Source organism: Poecilia reticulata, chromosome 19, assembly GCF_904066995.2.
Source record: "Poecilia reticulata chromosome 19, P_reticulata-male-v2, whole genome shotgun sequence".
Classification (NCBI taxonomy): domain Eukaryota; kingdom Metazoa; phylum Chordata; class Actinopteri; order Cyprinodontiformes; family Poeciliidae; genus Poecilia; species Poecilia reticulata.
In genome coordinates, this window is record NC_088848.1 from 23,634,638 (window position 1) to 23,653,567 (window position 18,930).

The following is an 18,930-nucleotide window of genomic DNA, read 5'->3' on the forward strand; positions in this document are numbered from 1 at the left end:
TAATTTAAGAATAAAAGCATAGTGGTGGAAATAAATTCAAATTTGCCATAAAGATCTAGCAGATGGGTCAGAGTTGTCTTAAGCCCATCCTGGTTCTTCCCCGTGTTTTAGAGCAACCTCATGGTACGAGCCAACCAAAGCCAGATAGTGCACACAAGTGATTTGTTTGGCAACAAACTGCATTTCTTGATTGGTTTATGGATTCCTCCTCTAATAAGGACATCTCAACCAATCCATGACAAGACCACAGTTGCAGGCGAGATGGCGGGCCATATCAATGGTGGCAGATCCATCCATACAATAAACCTGCACTGGTACCAAACTATATCCAGTTTGGACTGTTCAGTCTTTGTGCCCAGCTTTCTTGTCTTTTATTGGTGCTTCCCAACCCTTTGCTAAACTTTATTTAAATGAATTGGTCATGAGCAGATTTCTTCAGAATCCTAGTGGGATTTATGAGGAAATAATGGACTCATTTGAATTAGGTTTGCTGGAGCAAGAACACATATAAGACATCCTGGACATATAAGACGTTCTGGATATTGGATGCTGGGCACAAGGGTTTGGCTCCACAGTTTTTTACCCGTGGACAGAAGATTAGAGAAACATTTGTGGCTCGATTAGACAAGTTCATTCTGCAAATGTTAATAAGATGGTAGAGAATCAAATTTTCCACCGCGTACCTCACCATATCATGTTTGATCTCTTTGCTTTCAGGAGACAATGGAAAGCTGCAGTGGACAGGAAACTGGGTGACCTTTCTGGACACCATGCTGCAGATGATGGTGGTCGGGCTACCAGGTCGCAGTTTGCGCCTGCCGACCAGAATCCGCTCAGTACGCATCGATCCTGCTGTCCACCTGGACAAAGTGTGCGAGTATGCTGATGAACTGCAAGGTGAGTTTAACTGCTATGTTCAAACTTAATGCTTTCAAGTCTTAACTACGGGTGGTGACATGGACTTAACATTGTATCACAATATGTTGTGGTACTAATCTGAAGAACATTTCTTACTTGTTTTTTAGGTAATTTGTTTTACATGTTTTTAGGCTGTGACTGCATGGCTCAGAAATCACAGCATCACAAACACAAATACTGCTCTTGAAAAACACTCCCATTTGTAATCTGTCTGTTTAGGACACCTGACACATAAAAAACTGTGATTTGTATCACTGAACTGCACACAGTAACTGGAATTGGTCATTTTTTCAAATTTATATTTAGTTATATTATCATTGAACACACAGTGGAGAATTTAGTAGAAATGGCAATCATGATAAGCTGGATAGTTTTTGGGGGGTTAAATATAATTAATTGGAATTTACTGAGACAACAATAAATCAAAATTCTTATAATAAAAAAATAAATGCTTAGCCCTGTTCTTCATATTAGAGGTGAACCAATAAATCATCTGTAATCGAGGTGAATTATTGGTTTACTGCTGATACTTACATGTGACACACATCAAGTTCTACAATTATTCCCTGCCTGCCTCGCTTGTTGATGGATGTATTCGTGTAAACCAGTGAAACGCTCATGAGAATGTATAATTACATTTCTTTCTTTCTAAGTACTTAACTCCTCTAGAAAGTCGATGAATCAAACCAGTCAGTCAACCAGAAAATGTCCTGGTTCTCTCCAGACAGAAGAGAAACCTGAGTTCTTGAAACCTGAGTTTGTCATTAACTGTTTCATTGCTGTAGCTGTTGACGTCCATGTGAGCCGCTGCCTGGACAGTATTGCTGCTGGCGGAGTCCAGATCTCTGGTCTGCACGCCACTGTGGCCCCCCGAAGACAGCAGCAGCAGAGCCCCCCGACCCTGGAGGAGTTTGTGTTTGTCCCGCATGTGATGACAGAATGCCTGGCAACCAATCAGAGCCTGATGGAGCAGTTGAACCTCTGCAAAGGTAGAAACTGTATAATATTTGTCTGTTTGCGTGATGGTGTAGCTCAGGGGTGTCCAAAGTCGGTCCTCGAGGGCCGGCATCCTGCATGTTTTAGTTCTCTCCCTGGTTTAACACACCTGGATCAAATGATCCAGCCATCATTTGATCCAGGTGTGTTAAACCAGGGAGAAGGCCTAAGAGGAACATTGACAAGCTGAAAAGGTTGTTACTACCACCAGGGAGAGAACTAAAACGTGCAGGATACCGGCCCTCGAGGACCGACTTTGGACACCCCTGCTGATGGATTTATCACAGAATATGATCAATGAAAAGCTTGAGTCACTCTCTATGGAAACAGTAAAGGGGCAGTATTATGTAAGATCAATGTTTTTGAGCTTTACATCATGTTATAATGTTATTCCCTCATCAAAAACATGTGGAGTGTGTTGTTTTGATTTTTTTCATGAATATTTGATAAATCCTTTAGTCCCCATGGCAACCATTCAGCTGTGCAAAACAGCGGATGGACATACTGCCTCCTCCTCGAAGCTGCAGTTTCCAAGTTTCCAAGCTTCTTCTGCCTCACAGAGCAGTCTACCGTACCTCCCACACTCAGCTCCTTCAGACTAGCCAGCAGCATTTAGCAAAGACCTGTGGAACTGCATCTGCTGAGCTCATTATACGAGCTACTTCTCAGTGCAACGCTGGTGAAACAATGGTAAATGGTTAATAGAGGAGCCATATTGTGATGACTTCCTGAAGGTGGAGTTTCAGAAAGAGCAGGAGTTTTTAAAGAGACAGAGGCCCAATTTCAAGGCGTTAAATTACAAAGTCAAATCTTATATCAAATTTATATCAATATATCATATTTGACATATACAGCATTTTCATAACAACAGAAAGTAGCATAGTTATTTGATTGTGCTATAAAATGGCGCTATGTGCCTGGAAACTACATAATACTGCCTCTTTAAAGACTGGAACTGGAGAATTCGTGGTATGATTTAATTCTACATCTTCTCTCCAGGTTTGATTCACACACTACAGCTGAAGTTGGCTCCTCATGGTTTGAAGCTGGCCGTTCCTGGGTTACCCGGCGACCTGGCGGGTTCTCCGCCTGGTCAGGAGGCGTCAGCGCCCTGCCTGCTGCGCCTGCTGAGCCTGCTGTGTGGCCTGGAGCTGAACGGAAACCTCCAGTCAGAGCTGGAGCAGGTCCTCGTCAAGGAGCAGGCCTGCCTGCTGCAGGATGGCCTGCTGCACGGCCTGTTGGGGGATCCCGTCCTCCGCCACTGCCTGGACATCAGCATGGAGAACTGTACCCCTGGGAGGATCAAAGTTCTAGAGGTAATATCTGAGATTTTTCAAGAAATGAGCAGTTTTCATTATGATCCAGGCATCCCATAACGTGTTCCTCTCTCTTACCCCCCCAGGCTTTTGCAAACAATGGCCAGCTTTTCTCCCGTGTGGTTCCCCTCCTCAACATTCAGCCGATGCTACATGTGGACTACACTGCCACAGCAACACGTCTGGATCTTCTGTCCGCCCATGAAGCTGCGCTGGAGGAGCTGACCGTGGCTTCAGCGCAGTGGGACCCCTTTAGCGAGCCGGCTCCTGGGAGGATGGCTGCTGGGGCGGACCTGGTGGTGTGTAACCATGCATGGGGTCCCCTGAGGAAGGACCCCGGACAGCTGGTGGCTAACCTGGTCTCCGGGGCCAGAGAGCAGGGCTTTGTTCTGATCCACACCCTGCTGAAGGACCAGACTCTGGGAGAGACAGTAGCTTTCCTCACCAGCATCACCCAGGGCAACGAGCAACGTGGCCTGCTCTCACAGGTTCATGGAGAACATTTTATGATAGTAATGATGTTGATGTCATAATAATAACGACTCATAAAAAATCAATTGGTAATCTAATAGAGTTTTTTCAAGAAGTTTCTTCCCTCTGATGACTTGCTGTGTTTTCTTTGTATATCTCCATCCAGGCTGAGTGGGAAAGCGTGTTCTCTGAGGCCAACCTGGCCCTGGTAGCTGTTAGGAAGTCTTTCTACGGTTCCGTCATTTTCCTTTGCCGCCGCAAGTCTCCCAGCAAACAGGCCATCTACCTGCCTGTAGACAGCACCGACTTTCTGTGGGTGGAAAAACTCAAGGTGGGTTCCAGCCGGTTTTATTCCCTCAGGTCACTGATGCCCTCAGATCTGCAGATGTTTTCATTTGTTAGCTCTCCTGTCATGTTTCAGGATTTCACTTCACTTTTAGGAAAATAACGTTTTCTGGATCCTGTTTAAAACAAAAAGCCAGATCAGTTTTTTTCTTTTTTTTATCCATTGTAAAGTTTTTGGTTCTGTTTGTAGTACAATTACAACCAAAGTATTACTGACCAGAGATACAGGGAAATGCAACCTCAATAATCTGACCAGGACTGTGGTCAGGATTCTGATCTGGTTCTGATCTATTTTTAATCTGGTTCTGATGTCGTTCTGTGTACCAGGAGATCCTGGCGAATTCCTCGGACCAGGCTGTGTGGCTGACTGCCTCTCAGGCTCACAGTGGGATCGTTGGGATGGTAAACTGTCTGCGGCAGGAACCTGGGGGAGAGCGGATACGGTGAGGCAGATAATACCTAAGTTTGGTTCTTTTTATCTATCTGGTGCTAAATGTGTTTGTTTCTCCTTTTTTGTGCCCAGCTGCATGTTTGTGTCCAACCTGAATGGCTCCTCAGCGCCACCGAGCCTCCAGCCGGGTCAGAAGTCCCTGGACTCGGCGCTGGAGGCAGACCTGGTCATGAATGTGTTCAGAGATGGACAGTGGGGCACTTTCAGACACCAGCTCATCTCCCGCGGTATCAGACTATTAAAACTTGCTTCATACAAATAACAGCAGTGATTTCTTCCACTGTTGCTCCCTGTATCCATAATATTAGGTTTACAGGAGTAATAGACATTCCTAATGTGTAACAGTAGCTTGGAAAATATGACCTTTTTCACAATACACCAAATTTAAAGAAACAGTTTTTGTTGCCCCTTCAGCTATTGCTTGTCTGTTTTCCAGACCTGAAGGAGGAGCTGACAGACTCTGCGTTCATCAACGTGTTAACTCGAGGTGACCTGTCCTCCCTGCGCTGGATCGCCTCCCCCCCCCACCGCTCTGACCCCAGCAGCCCCTCCCTGCAGGCGTGTCACGTCTACTACAGCTCACTTAACTTCCGAGACATCATGCTGGCTACCGGCAAACTGCCACCAGACGCTATCCCAGGTAGCTGTCAACATCCAGGTCAAAATCACTTCCCTGTTAGTTAGTAGTTATGGAGGATGACGCTGACATAAGATTATTATTATGGAGGTGAAGCATCTTGATAATATTAAAATTCTGTAGCATGAGCTCATCTGGAAAATATGTTCAAATGAAGATGTGTGAAAGTTCCAAACCCAAAAAATCATAAGGACCCATCTCACATTTACCGAAAAAAAGAACAGTTGAGATGCTGTGACGTAACTTTAACTAGGCCATTGATTCAGAAAGATTCTGTGACTGAATTTCAACAATTCTCCAAAGAAGAATGGGTCAAGATTTCTACACAGAGATGTAAAAAGACCAGTTATGACCTAATGACAGGTATTCCTGCATGGTGTTAGGATCAGTTATTATTAGTTTTAATAACTTCATCACATGAAGTTCATGTGATGTTCCTGTTCCTGTTGAACATGTCCAGAAAGTATTACTCATTCCCACTCCATCCTGTCTGTGTGCCTTTCCTTCAGAAAAGTCATTTTCCTCCTTGTTGTCTGTTTAGGGGACATGGCTCTGCAGCAGTGCCTGTTGGGGATGGAGTTTTCTGGTCGTGATCCCAGCGGTCAGCGTGTCATGGGGCTGCTGTCCGCTAAAGGCTTGGCAACGGCTGTGGAGGCTGATAAACGATTCCTGTGGGAAGTTCCTAACAGCTGGTTAGTGTCACTCCTGCTGCTAAATGTTAAACCACCAACATTTCCAGTGGCTCTGTTTGACCTCTAATATGTTCTTTAAAGACATGAATGAGGGGCTTATTTACTCCTGCTCACATAAAGGGTGTTATTATGTAGAATCCACGTTTTTGAGTCTTACATCATGTTAGCTTAAAAACATTGTCCAGACTGTTGCTCTGGGTCACACTCAGTGTGTAGCTAGAGTGGGTACTCAGAAAGATATTCTTTCATGCATGTTTGAGGAATCATTCAGTTTCCCATGGCAACCAGTCAGGGATATATAAAAACTTGGTCACATGAAGCCTTTTCCACAAAGCCCCTCATCTTATTGCACCTTCCCCTCTCTGCTCCTTCAGACTAGCAGTAGCATCAATTTGCAAACACCTGGTGGAGTTGCGTGCCACAGGCCATTGACTGCATTTCCTCCTCTTCTCTCTCTAGCTGTTAATGAATAAGGGTGACCAGTGCCACAAAAACCTTTAAAAGAAACTGGACTTTTGACCGGAAGTTTGCCATCCTGGAGGCAGTGAGCACAGTGGGCAGGTGCTTTACTGCAGGAGGGCTGTTGCACTTCATAGAGTAATGACACAAGGAAAGAATATGATGTAGAAATACTGATGCAGCATTTCAGTATATCAGCCTGGAAGTGAAGTTGAGGCTTGGTGACATTCAGGTCTTTAAAAGAGATGGTGTCCCTCAATACACCAGCAGATGAGTCACAAAGGGGCTAAGAATTGATTTTGGATATCCTAGCTGACCTAAAACAGGAACGGTTTACTCTGATCTAATGTCATAGTGTGGGGAAAAGGGTAGTTTATTTTTACAGGACATGTAATTTTTCTCTTACCTGTGTGTTTTTGTGTGTGTGTGTGTGTGTCTGAGCAGGACAATGGAGCAAGCGGCCTCGGTGCCAGTGGTGTATGCCACAGCGTATTACTCTCTGGTGGTGCGGGGCAGGCTCCGCCCCGGTGAATCCGTCCTGATCCACTCGGGCTCTGGAGGCGTTGGCCAGGCTGCCATTGCCATAGCACTCAGCAAGAACTGCAGAGTTTTTACCACCGTTGGTTAGTACACCATGCTCTGTGCTTCTGCCAAGTCTGTTTGCATTTCTTTCTCTTTAAATTATTTTTATTACAAATTATTATTTATGCTACTATAGTAACCTCACAAGGCTCTGATGAATATCTTACTGTTTGGATTGACCAGGCTCAGCAGAGAAGAGGGCCTACCTGCAGGAACGCTTCCCTCAGCTGTCAGCAGAATCATTTGCCAACTCCAGGGATCTGTCTTTTGAGCAGCATGTTCTGCTCCACACAAAGGGCAAAGGTCAGCACCTTCCTCATGTTATCAAATCCTGTTAAGTACACCTAGCTCAACATCATTTATGTTATGCTGTCTGGGTTTGGGAAATTGCTCATCTCCTAACATACATTGGGAAAAATGGTCATTATGAAATGGGTGTGATAAAGTGCACTGTAAAAAAAAAGAATTTTAAAATTTAGATCTATTAGCTCTGTTTTCACACAAAGGTCAAGAGGGTTCAAAAGACCTGCCTCATCACACTACATGAAGCTGAAATAGCATTTTATTCCACACATTGAGTCAGAGACCTAAAGATTATTTATTACTGTCAAGTTTTTTGGCCTCTTCAAACCACCTCAGCTTCTACCCAAACTTGAAAAGGTTTTCTTCCTCCAAAGAGACGCAGGAACAACTCATCTCAGTGACATGTTTTTATTTCTCTTTTCTTTTGTCTTTAAATTACTTCAGTTAAAATACAAGACCACCATGATTTTGTTTGAGTGGTCAGAGTAGACACAGAGAGGTCACCGAGCAGGTTGAAAACCTACAAACAAATGAAACAAAATGAATTACAAATCACAATGAGCTAATTAAGCAGTTTACCAGGTAATATTACCAATCTATTTTTAAGTTAACAATGAGTGAATACACAAACAAACTACATTCCAAACATAAAGAACCCATCTCATCAATAAGGTTAATTTGGTCTTCTGAATGCAGATGAAATGATTTAAACTGTGCATAATGTCCAGTTCCTGTCTTTGTGGAAGCTTGAAGCTGATGTTCTTTGTCTGTAGAGATCATTCTGAGCACAGAGTGCCAAGTTACCTTATAGGCTTCTGAAGGCCTGAGTGAGAGAGATGGGTGCGCTTGATTCTTTCTGATGCATGTGCCAGTTGGGTGGAGATAGCAAATGCACCCACAAATGCACCATTTACTGTTTAACTTGACAATTACCTTAAAATGGAATCAAGTTGAATGTGGGACTCGTCTCAGACTTCTGCTGTCAGTCGGTGATATTTACAGTAATCCACCTGGTTAACTTTTTATTTTCCTCACTTCCTAATCGCTGAAGTTGCAGCGAGTTTAGTTTCCTTTTGCCTTCACTCACCTGCAGCAGAAATCATCAGCAATTTGGTTCCAAAGTTTGAGAGAGGAACCCAGTGAGGCATTATTCAGAGGTGAGAGCCACAGGTTGGCCTGAGGGTGACCTTCACAGCTAAACCACAGCTGCCTGTTGACACATTCTTTGTTGGCAGCTTCAGAGATAAGAAAGTGAGAACAGCACCTCCTGAGCTGCACATGCCTCTCATGTATTGTGGTGGTTTCATGGTGACCAGAGGTGACTGATTCAAGGTGGCTGACTGGGATTTCCTTCCTCCTTCTCCTATCCAGGCATTGCTTAGAGTTTTTAGGATTTCAGACAATGAGCCATGGACTTCCTCTTCAATAGAAGAGAAACATGCGATCTGTGTGTGTAGTAAAAGTGTAACAGTTGCAAAAAGCATAGGATTATCCCTTTAATCATTGACAAATAAATACACTTCAATAAAACGCAGGCAGAGGGAGAAACAAACGCTTCCAGACAGGTTTTCTCTCCTCAGTCTTTTGGTGAAGCGTAGAGCTGGACCTGTGAACGCTTCCTTCTCCACTTTCATTGGGTTCCATGTCCTTATGTTTAGATGCACAATAAAGATGCAGCAACTATGTGGAATGCTGTTATATTGAGAAAATTTTGACACATATTTAATTATTTTTATTTTTCAAAAGCACACTGGGGTCTAACAGGACCAGAACAGGCATACGTCCATTATCTGAGGCCAGGGGAACATTACTTTCAGCAGAGCTGTTTCAGTCACATCTGAAACCCTCCAAACATGTCATTACTGTTTAGGTACTCGCTCACTTAATTAGCCATTAGTTTCTCAAGAATTTTAGGTAAGAAAGGAAGATTAGATACAGGTCTGGAATTTATTTATTTATTTATTTTTTGGCTGTTAATTGTTGCAGTTCCCCCTTTCAGCCTCTTATGGCTGGCATAGCAAATACAGTAAACAATAAAATTCAGCACATTGAATTGGGATGAAAGTCCAATCTCTGTTCTTCAGTGTAATTAGAATGTTATGTCCTGTATCAACTGTTTGTGAAAAGGGAAAAAAACATTGTTCTTGTGTTTTTCTGTATGAGTCATTAATAAATCCCCACTCTGTCATGTTTTCTGCGTGTTTCAGGCGTGGATGTGGTTTTAAACTCTCTGGCTGAGGAGAAGCTCCAGGCTAGCATCCGCTGTGTCGCCCGACACGGACGATTCCTGGAGATCGGAAAATACGACCTCTCCAACAACAATCCACTGGGTCAGTACGGAAAGTTCTGACACTCCAAGTACAGTAAAGAATACGGTCAACTTATTGCTACTCATTACAAATGAGACGTGAGGGTCTGCCTGCAAAGGGAAGCTTGATGGTGTTTGGCTCATTGTCAGGACTCTGAGCCGGTTGAGTGTCAGCTGTCTTGTTTTGGGCCATCTGTAGGTATGGCCTTGTTCCTGAAGAATGTGGCCTTTCATGGCATCCTGCTGGACGCTCTGTTCGAAGAAGGCAACAGGGAGTGGGAGGAAGTGTTCCAGCTGTTGAAGGAAGGCATTGTGGGAGGTGTAGTTCAGCCTTTAAGGACTACAGTTTTTCAGAGGGACAACGTTGAACAAGCATTCAGATACATGGCCCAAGGAAAACACATCGGCAAAGTTGTCCTTCAGGTTGGTGCTCTTTGACTTTCAGAGATGTCAGAGCGGCAGGTTTTGGGAAAACTGTAGTTCATTTACTAATACTTTTGTCAGACTGTGTGTCATCTGGACGTCTCTTGTCTTAACACAGATCCGTTCTGAGGAAAAGGGCGCAGCCGTTCAGCCTGCATCCCCGCTGCTTCTTCCTGCTATCTGTCGGACTTCCTGCCTTTCGTCCCACTCCTACATCATCACTGGTGGGCTGGGAGGCTTTGGCCTGGAGCTTGCTCAGTGGTTGATTGAGAGAGGAGCCTGCAAACTTGTGCTGACATCTAGATCGGGCATCAGGAATGGTAAGACACAACAGAGGAAGCTAATATTCTTGAAAAAAGGAGACAGAAACAGAGTTCTCTGTTTGTGAAGATCAGAGATCACAGGACTTCATCCCCATCCTGAAATGTGCATCACAGTGAAACCCACTAACCTGAATCAGAGTAGAACAACGAGGAGTGAAGATGCACATGTAATTAGTTTGTTGTTCTGCCTGGTCTTGTGTCAGGTTACCAGGCAAAGCGGGTTGATGAGTGGCAGAAGCAGGGCGTGAACGTTCTGGTATCCACGAGCGACATCAGCACCCTGAAGGGGACGGAGAAGCTGATTGCTGAGGCGTCTGCACTGGGCCCAGTGGGCGGAGTCTTCCATCTCGCCATGGTAACACCCACTGTCAATTTCATCTATTTCTTCATGTTGCAGGCCTGATAATTAGCTGTGTATGTTCAGAGTGTGTCTTTATGGTTGATGGTCCAACTCTGGCCACCATTACAGCAGATGGTTCTCTGACCAGCAGTCCCACATGACGTCTACATGGATTTGACATTTTCACTAAGTTTGTCTGTTGTTTCATTTTGACTATATTTATCAGTTCATTTGTAAAACTATTAGAATAGACTGAATTACAGAGTAATCAATGGGAAAACTAATATAGTTTCTCCAGCCTTAGTTGAGTCATTTGGATGCTGCTATCTATGATGCTACCTTGTTTTAACATGTGGTTACATGTGTACTTTGCAGAAGCATTGAGGATGTTTGTTAAATGAACAAATTCTTAACGTGACACCATGTCTTATTGCTTCAAAGTTTAAACATTTAATTCAACAAACGGCATCAAGCAAAAATCTACATCAGAATGAAATGTTTGGCCTCAGATTTCACAGATACAAGGAGGGCAGCTCTGATGGTTCTGTTTAAATCTGTCTGGCTGTAAAGTTAGAAAAAGAGAGATGTTAGATTAACGGATACAAACCGTGCTCAGTATGATGATGGAGGAGGTGGTTTGAACTTCCTCCATCTGTCTCTTAGTTCAGATGTTATTTGAGCTGTGAAGATGCTAATCAGCTGGTACCAGTTGTTTGTTAAAACATTAACAGTACCTTGTTGCCAAATGTCTGGATCATAATAAATGTTCAGTAGTAAAAAAGTAAGAGGAAAAATCATTTCAGCTGCACAGCATCCAAAACCAGAGGGAATATTTTTCCAAACATGACTAAAACATTTGAACTAAAGTTTACAAAATAAACAAATCAGAACAAACATCTACTCTTACATGCTGCCACCATAAGCAGTACAATTATGGAACCTAGTGTTCATAGGAGAGGGAAAATGTTCCCAGGTTGATTATTTTTGAGGGGAAGGTAGATGTTTGATCTGTTTGTGTAGTTCTTTAAAATGTAATTTTTTTATTTCTCCCTTAGTGTTTCTGCTTTTCAGTGAAACTCCTGCTTTGTGATCCTCAGGTACTGAAAGACGGCATGCTGGAGAATCTGACGCCGCAGCTATTCCTTGATGTCAGCAAACCAAAATGCGACGGCACCATGAATCTGGACAAGTAAGATGTTTAGTTGTGCTTCATTTCATCACTTTGTATTTTGAAGAAGGTTGTTTTTTCTTTTGTCTTCTCTGTTCCTCTTTGCTAATTCAGTAATATCTGATTTATTTCCAATGTCTCCCTAGAGTGACAAGAAAATTGTGTCCAGACCTCGGCTACTTCGTGGCTTTCTCCTCAGTCAGCTGTGGCCGTGGAAACGCCGGCCAAAGTAACTACGGTTACGCCAACTCGGTGATGGAACGTGTGTGTGAGAAGCGGCGCTTTGACGGATTGGCTGGATTAGCAGTTCAGTGGGGCGCCATTGGAGATGTGGGTGTGGTACTGGAGACGATGGGTGGAAACGATGTAGTGATCGGGGGAACCCTACCTCAACGCATCACTTCCTGTCTGGAGGTGCTGGACTTCTTCCTGCACCAACAGCAGCCGGTCATGTCCAGCTTTGTGCTGGCGGAGAGAATAACGGTGAAGAGTGAGGCAGGGGGTCAGAAAGACCTGGTGGATGCTGTCGCTCACATTCTTGGTAAGAATCAAAAGAATATTTGGTGAATAATTCTTGGAAATATTAAAAATGGCTTTTGATTCCCTCAATTTGTTTTGAAAAAAAACAACAAAAGTCCATGTTTGTGTGGTTTTCGTTCACAGGCGTACAGGATGTGAACTGTCTGAACGCTGATGCCTCCTTGGCTGACTTGGGCCTGGACTCTTTGATGGGTGTTGAGGTTCGCCAGACTCTGGAGCGAGACTATGACATCGTGATGGCCATGAGGGAGATCCGCCAGCTGACCATTAACAAGCTGAGGGAGCTGGCCAAGAGCAAGGCAGAAGGAACAAACGGTATGGAGATCCAACCTGCTTAAGCAGGTTAAGTGGTGGAGAAAGTTAGTACGGAATGAAAGACAAGTTTTATTGTTTAGCACCTTCCAACGAGCTATACAAGAAATTAAAAATCATAAAATAATTTTTTTTTTTTAAAAATCATAAGTTTTGCCTGAACAGAGAGCTTCATTTAAACCATCACTTTAAATTAAACAATTTTAGGTGAACATTTAATCTTTACTTTGGCAGAAAATTGCAAAATGCTCACATGCAAGTCGGGTTTCCACCCGAACCTTAAAATACGGAATCGCCTTGTATTTTTCTGTTAAATGTAGCGTCCCGTATGGAACCGATACGGGACGCGATTTGTTCCGTGTTTCTACAAATGTGGATGTGTAATAATAAAGAAGTGCTTTATATAGTAGCTGCCCCAGTCATTGTTTCACTCACGGTGTTGGTGTTGTGATATTGTGCCCAACTGCTTTCTGGGTAACACCGACACGCTGCCGCCGCAGTCTCTCTCTCTTCTTCCCCCCCCAACCCCCCCGGCTTTAAAGATATAGGGACTGTTCCCTTGGTAACCCTAGTCGAAGCGCACACCCCCAAAATTAAGGAAACTGGAGCCAATTTATCAACTGGCTGATTAATTGGTGTGTCTCAATTTATAACCCTTTAAATTTTTTCCTATTTTGTGAAGGTACAGTCACAGACGTCAGTGTGTTTTAGGGGGGCCCTAACAGGAGCAATCGACACAAAACAAACACATGTAACACTTTCCTTCCACTTCACAATTCTGTGCTACATAGTGCAGCTCCATCATGCAAAATCCTCACATGCAAGTAATCTAACTCTGTCATCGTCAGTATTTAAACTACATAGCAGTTAAATCTCAATAAAACATCATTAAAGTTTGTGATCATAATAAAAAAACGTTCATAGCATTTGAACACTTTTGCAAGGCTCTACATACAGACAGACCTGACAGCAGAGCAACAACAACTCAGTTGGATCTGACTGTCTGATCTTCAGTCTCTGTCTGTGACACAGACAGTCATTCCTTTTCTCTCCCTCCTGCAGAATGCAACCAGACCAAAGACACGAAGGATCCAGCTCGCTCCGTTTTGGGGTCTGATGTGACCCAGGTGCTGGTGGACCCTAGCGGCCCCACTGTGATCCCACTCAACAAGGCTCAGAGCCAGGAGAGGCCCCTGTTCCTGGTCCATCCCATCGAAGGCTCCATCTCTGTGTTCAGGACTCTGGCCTCCAAGCTCAGCATGCCCTGCTTCGGCTTACAGTGCACCAAAGGTACACCAACACCATGCCTCATTTACTGTGTGAATATGGAACTACACCTGAACTGATTGGCTGTAAAGTGAAAATAATATGAAAACATAATCCTCTCACAATGTGAGCTCTCTTTCTTTACTATTCTGGGAGTTTATTTATTAATGCACAGCCATGTCAAGGAGCTACTGGGTTATTTTAATTAAGTTAAAGGTCCAGTTTCTTCTGCAACATGTTTCCTTATTAGGCGTAGTTTTGGTGCCTGGATAACGTAGCCTGACTAAACCCACTGATCCCAGTCTGCTCCTGTTCCCCTCCCAGCTGCTCCTCTGGACAGCATCCAGGCTCTGGCAGCGTACTATGTGAACTGCATCAGGCAGCTGCAGCCAGACGGGCCGTACCGGATCGGGGGATACTCCTTTGGTGCCTGTGTGGCCTTTGAAATGTGTTCCCAGCTGCAGACCCTCAACCACAGTGTGGAGCATCTGTTCCTGTTCGATGGCTCACACTCCTATGTGGCAGCTTACACACAGGTCAGAGGAAAGAACCAGTACACACACACACACTGGTGTCTTCTGTAGTTGGATTTCAACTATAGAAGAGAATTTTAGAAAATACTTGACAGAGAATGAGATGGAGATTATTTTACTATAAGTTTCCCCCCTAATTCAATTATTTCTGTTTGTTAAAAATCAAAATAATGTCAGACCTTTTTTAAAGCCCAGAGGATGATGTCATCACTTTGTAAGTTTTCACAACATCTGTGTTAAATCCCCCCCGTCATTATTCATTAACAGATACAATGTTAGTAATAATTGTCTTTGATCAGAGACTTTTTCAAATTCACTGTAACACAGACTGCTACAGGAGATCTTTTCTGCCCACAACCATCTCCATCTACAATAATTCTTTGAAGAGTTCTGAATTAATATGAGCTACAGCAACATTTAATATTCCTTTGGGCTCAATAAAGTATTTTTGAATTGATTTGAATTAATTCTACCTGAGCTGAAAAAGCAAATGTTTAGTCTAACATAATGCCAGACTGTGACAGTAGAAGGTTCAGTGGCTGTGACCAGTGCTTTTAATCGAGGTCTCTCAGTGAATGATGTCATATTGTGTTTGTTGCAGAGCTACAGAGCCAAACTGACTCCAGGCAAAGAGTGTGAGGCTGAAACGGAGGCCATGTGCGCCTTCATCCAGCAGTTCACAGGCCTGGAGTACAACAAGGTGCTGGGTCTTCTGACACACAGACGCTCACTAACACTATTGATTCATCGCCTGTTAATCATTTTCTCATTATTTGTGAGAACAGTGAAATTAAGAAAAAATAAAAACAATCAGAGGAAATCTGTAGTGCGTGTAAACTCTGCCATCTTGTAAGCAGCAGTTTGAGGTGAAAAATAGAGTTGAATTTATTACTTGAGTGTGTTTTTGCAAAAAGATTGTTTGAGGAGTTGCTCAGAATACACAACTTAAAATGCACATGGAGCAACAATCAGACTGCATTTCAACTTCAGCAGATAAAAATCACAGTCAGATAAAAATCAGTCAGATAAAAATCAAAACATGATTATGAAGACACGCAAAAAAGATAAATTCAAACTAGAAACTAATAGCATGTAGAATTTAAAGTCTTTAGAACTACAGTATGGTTGCATACTTGTGGCTTTAATAATACAGTAAGATATCAAAATAAGCTACCTATGAAGCTAGCAGTCTATCTAGCTATCTAGCTAAACGGCTAGATAGCTAGGAGATGGTGTTGCGGAGTGAAGCTTCTTCAAACAAGACTGAGGCTCGTACATCTTTTACTGAACTTTCTGTTCAGTTTTTATTGAAGAGAAAAAACAGGACAGCTGATAATGGCAACAGCTGTTTGTGACCATAGCAACCAAAAGTCAACAAAGCAAGATAGTGACAAAACAGAACCAGATCCTTAAGCATTCTTCAAAATAAAAGACTTCCTCTATTCAAATAAATCATGTCTTGCACTTAAATATATTTCACTTCATCTTTGTAATTATATACAATCATGTTCAATGTATTGTAAAATGTATTGATGTTGAAATATTCTGTTAGTATTGTTCTTACCTGGGCAGTGGCAAGAGGCACAGTTGTATAAAACTTCTTATGTAGTGTTTTTCAACTATCTTTTTTTTTTTTACTTGGTGTGAAATTAATATTTGTTTTTGCTTGCATAGTGCATGAAAGTAACTCATTTTTCTATAACATTTAGAGATAGTTCAGACCCAACAAATCATTCTGAGCCGTTTTGTCCTCTGCTCTCTGGTTCCACAGCTGCTGAAGCTCCTGCTCCCGCTGTCTGACCTGCCGGCACGCGTCAGGATGGCTGTGGACCTGATCACCTCCAGCAACAAGAACATCAGCCGTGACCTACTTGACTTTGCGGCTTCCACCTTCTACCACAAGCTAAAAGCTGCTGACGGATACGTACCTGCAACGAAATACCATGGCAACGTTGCATTACTGCGTGCCAAAACCAGCAGTGAATATGAACAGAATCTGGGAGAGGACTATAAGCTAAATGAGGTAACTGATACATTCATGGTCATTATTATTACTGAGAAATGTTCACATATTGATCTCTAATCTTATTTTTTGTAAGAGGTTACCCATAATTAATGACCCTGCATGGATGACATGATTTTAAATCCTTTAGCAGACTCCTCTGATGTTCTCATCATGTGCATGTCATGAATTGTAGAATAATAATAATAATAATAATAATAATAATAATAATTGTGTAAGATTGTAGAATAAATGTGGAAGTGTCTTTCCCACATTTTCTGTAATTAAAATGTATCTTAAGCATCCAGATTCTCCAGACATGGTAGAAAAACCCTCAGGCTGTTATGACTGTACAAACATGAACACATTTCCTGTCTTTACCCTCCACTTTCACTCACAGCTGACCTATGAACCTAAAACAACCTAAAACTAGATGAGGCCCTAACACCTCAAAAAACACCCTTCTGAAAACAATCTAGAAAATATCCAAAACTAAATGTTTTTCCCCTTGTTATGAGTGAAAAAGAGTCTGCAAATGGAACTATTTAAAAAAAAAAATCCAAATTGAAGAATTATTTACTTGAAACAAGCTCATTTATATTGCTGAGAAGTTGCAGTGGATCATAAAGCTGGTCCTCCATTCCAGGCCCTGCATGTGGCTCCCAGCGAATGGTTGATTCTCAGGCTCCTGCAGCATCTTGGTGGCTGCAGAGGAGCCACGTTTGGTGAAACAGAGACGCATCCAAAACATGCAGAGGGGGTGGGAGGGGGGACTGGAGGCCTGGCTTCAGGAGCTGCTGGACTGAGGTGTTTGCACCAGAAACTAGAGATTTGTGATTTGGCAGAGTAACCTGAATCATTCAAACGAAGCTTCGATTCTCTGTCTGCTGAATCGCTGACAGGATCTGAATCTCACGTCTCTTTCTCAGGTCTGCGATGGGAAGGTGTCTGTTTACGTCATCGAAGGCGACCATCGCTCTCTCCTGGAAGCAGAGGGAGTGGACTCCATCAGCAGCATCATTCAGAACTCGTTGGCTGGACCACGAGTCACCCCAAAAGAAGGCTGAGCCCCCTTCACCCCCCCACCCCGTCTCCTCTTTTAAACCACAAGCTGCACCTTAACACCACCTCCACTGGGTTCCCACAACATCCCACTAATATCATTTTAAATTCAGGATCTGTAGGTTTAACTCTGTTTGATGAAGCGTTTCCCAAACTGAAGGTGTAGCAACTCTTAGTAGTGAGAAAAGCAAGAGACTCTGCTGACATTTTACTTCTGCATTTTGCTCAGTTACATGTTGTTGTGTTGCTATTCATCACTACATGCACATTTGTTCCCCTGGAGACGATAAAACACTGAGAAACGTTTCCTTTGTGGCTTCTTGGGGACGGCTTCATCTGCAGCATCCCCCCACACACAAAAACATGGTGGCTTATTTTTCCTGAAGGTACGCTTCTGTGCTCTTATTACTGTAATAATGAATATTTGATTACTATAATTTTGAGAGAGAAATGACCAAACTAATTTTGATGAGTAGAATGGTTCCCAAGCTAATATTGAGATGTAGTGAGTTTAGACAAAAGATATGTATTTTTTTTTTCCTTTTTATTAACATTACGTTGATTCTCATGAAGTAGAAACGTGTTTCTTTTTTATTTGAAGAACAAACGGAGTTCTGCTTGGAGCCTCATGGGACTGCAGTGAATCCTACTGAGCTGGATGAGCGTCTGTGTTAACCAAGCAGCTCTATGGTTCTCAAACCTTAAACATCTTTAGTTTTCATTAGTTCTGCTGGAGCGACGTGTGAGTTAGCTTCCACTGCTGTAATCTGATCTGTTTACCAACTTAAAGCATTTAGAACTTCCTGTACTGTAGCTGAATGTCTCCTTCTCTACACTGATGCAAACTTTAACTCAAGCAGTTTCACTTGGTGGAAACAGCAAGTTAGTTATGAAACACTGTGAATAATTCCGTGGTGTGGATGTTAAACTGTTTACTGTTCAGTTGTTTCCTGACCTCTGAGGCCTCAGAGGTCAATGAAGGGTCAGGTGACTGCAGTGAGTGAAGTAATGAAGCTTCTTTGTCTTAGAAATATTTCCAATGTTTAAAAGAAAAGAGCAATAAAAGCCTCTGAGTGAGCATGATGTCTGTGTGCAAATCTTGTCCTGAATGAGTTCAACAAATGAAAACTCCATGCAGATATGATACAATAACACAGAACACGAGTTCATTCACATAATCAGCTGCTCAGGCTGACTAAAGGAAAAGTAGTAAACACTATAATATACTAGCTGGTACTGTACAAATGATCAGTGTGACTTATTTAACATTTGTGCCAGAGCAGCAGCCACATCTCAAAAACTTGACGTATTGCATATCCAATGTTTTTCTTTATTGCATTGCACAGCAGCACCACAGGGCTCTGTACTCTCACCATTCCTCTTCTCTCTACACTTCAGACTTCCAGCACCAATCTGACTTCTGTCATTACAGAAAAACTGATGACTCTGCTGTTGTCGGGTGAATCAGAGACAGACAAGAGGC

The 18,930-nt window shown here is 42.8% G+C and overlaps 1 protein-coding gene across 1 annotated transcript in view; it reads left to right on the top strand.

The window, feature by feature from the left end:
• Positions 1-18,525, top strand: part of fasn (fatty acid synthase) — a 38,589-nt gene extending 20,064 nt beyond the window's left edge. The window contains exons 20-42 of the mRNA XM_008438171.3: positions 718-897; positions 1,704-1,907; positions 2,914-3,230; positions 3,317-3,718; positions 3,868-4,032; positions 4,374-4,489; positions 4,570-4,724; positions 4,934-5,137; positions 5,676-5,826; positions 6,730-6,908; positions 7,051-7,170; positions 9,378-9,500; positions 9,678-9,901; positions 10,020-10,221; positions 10,428-10,579; positions 11,662-11,753; positions 11,879-12,273; positions 12,396-12,587; positions 13,647-13,874; positions 14,175-14,386; positions 14,985-15,083; positions 16,155-16,406; positions 17,315-18,525. Coding sequence (XP_008436393.1) covers positions 718-897; positions 1,704-1,907; positions 2,914-3,230; positions 3,317-3,718; positions 3,868-4,032; positions 4,374-4,489; positions 4,570-4,724; positions 4,934-5,137; positions 5,676-5,826; positions 6,730-6,908; positions 7,051-7,170; positions 9,378-9,500; positions 9,678-9,901; positions 10,020-10,221; positions 10,428-10,579; positions 11,662-11,753; positions 11,879-12,273; positions 12,396-12,587; positions 13,647-13,874; positions 14,175-14,386; positions 14,985-15,083; positions 16,155-16,406; positions 17,315-17,452 — 4,502 coding nt within the window. The 3' untranslated portion in view covers positions 17,453-18,525. The remainder of the gene's footprint in view (positions 1-717; positions 898-1,703; positions 1,908-2,913; positions 3,231-3,316; positions 3,719-3,867; positions 4,033-4,373; positions 4,490-4,569; positions 4,725-4,933; positions 5,138-5,675; positions 5,827-6,729; positions 6,909-7,050; positions 7,171-9,377; positions 9,501-9,677; positions 9,902-10,019; positions 10,222-10,427; positions 10,580-11,661; positions 11,754-11,878; positions 12,274-12,395; positions 12,588-13,646; positions 13,875-14,174; positions 14,387-14,984; positions 15,084-16,154; positions 16,407-17,314) is intronic.
• The last annotated feature ends 405 nt before the right edge of the window (positions 18,526-18,930 follow it).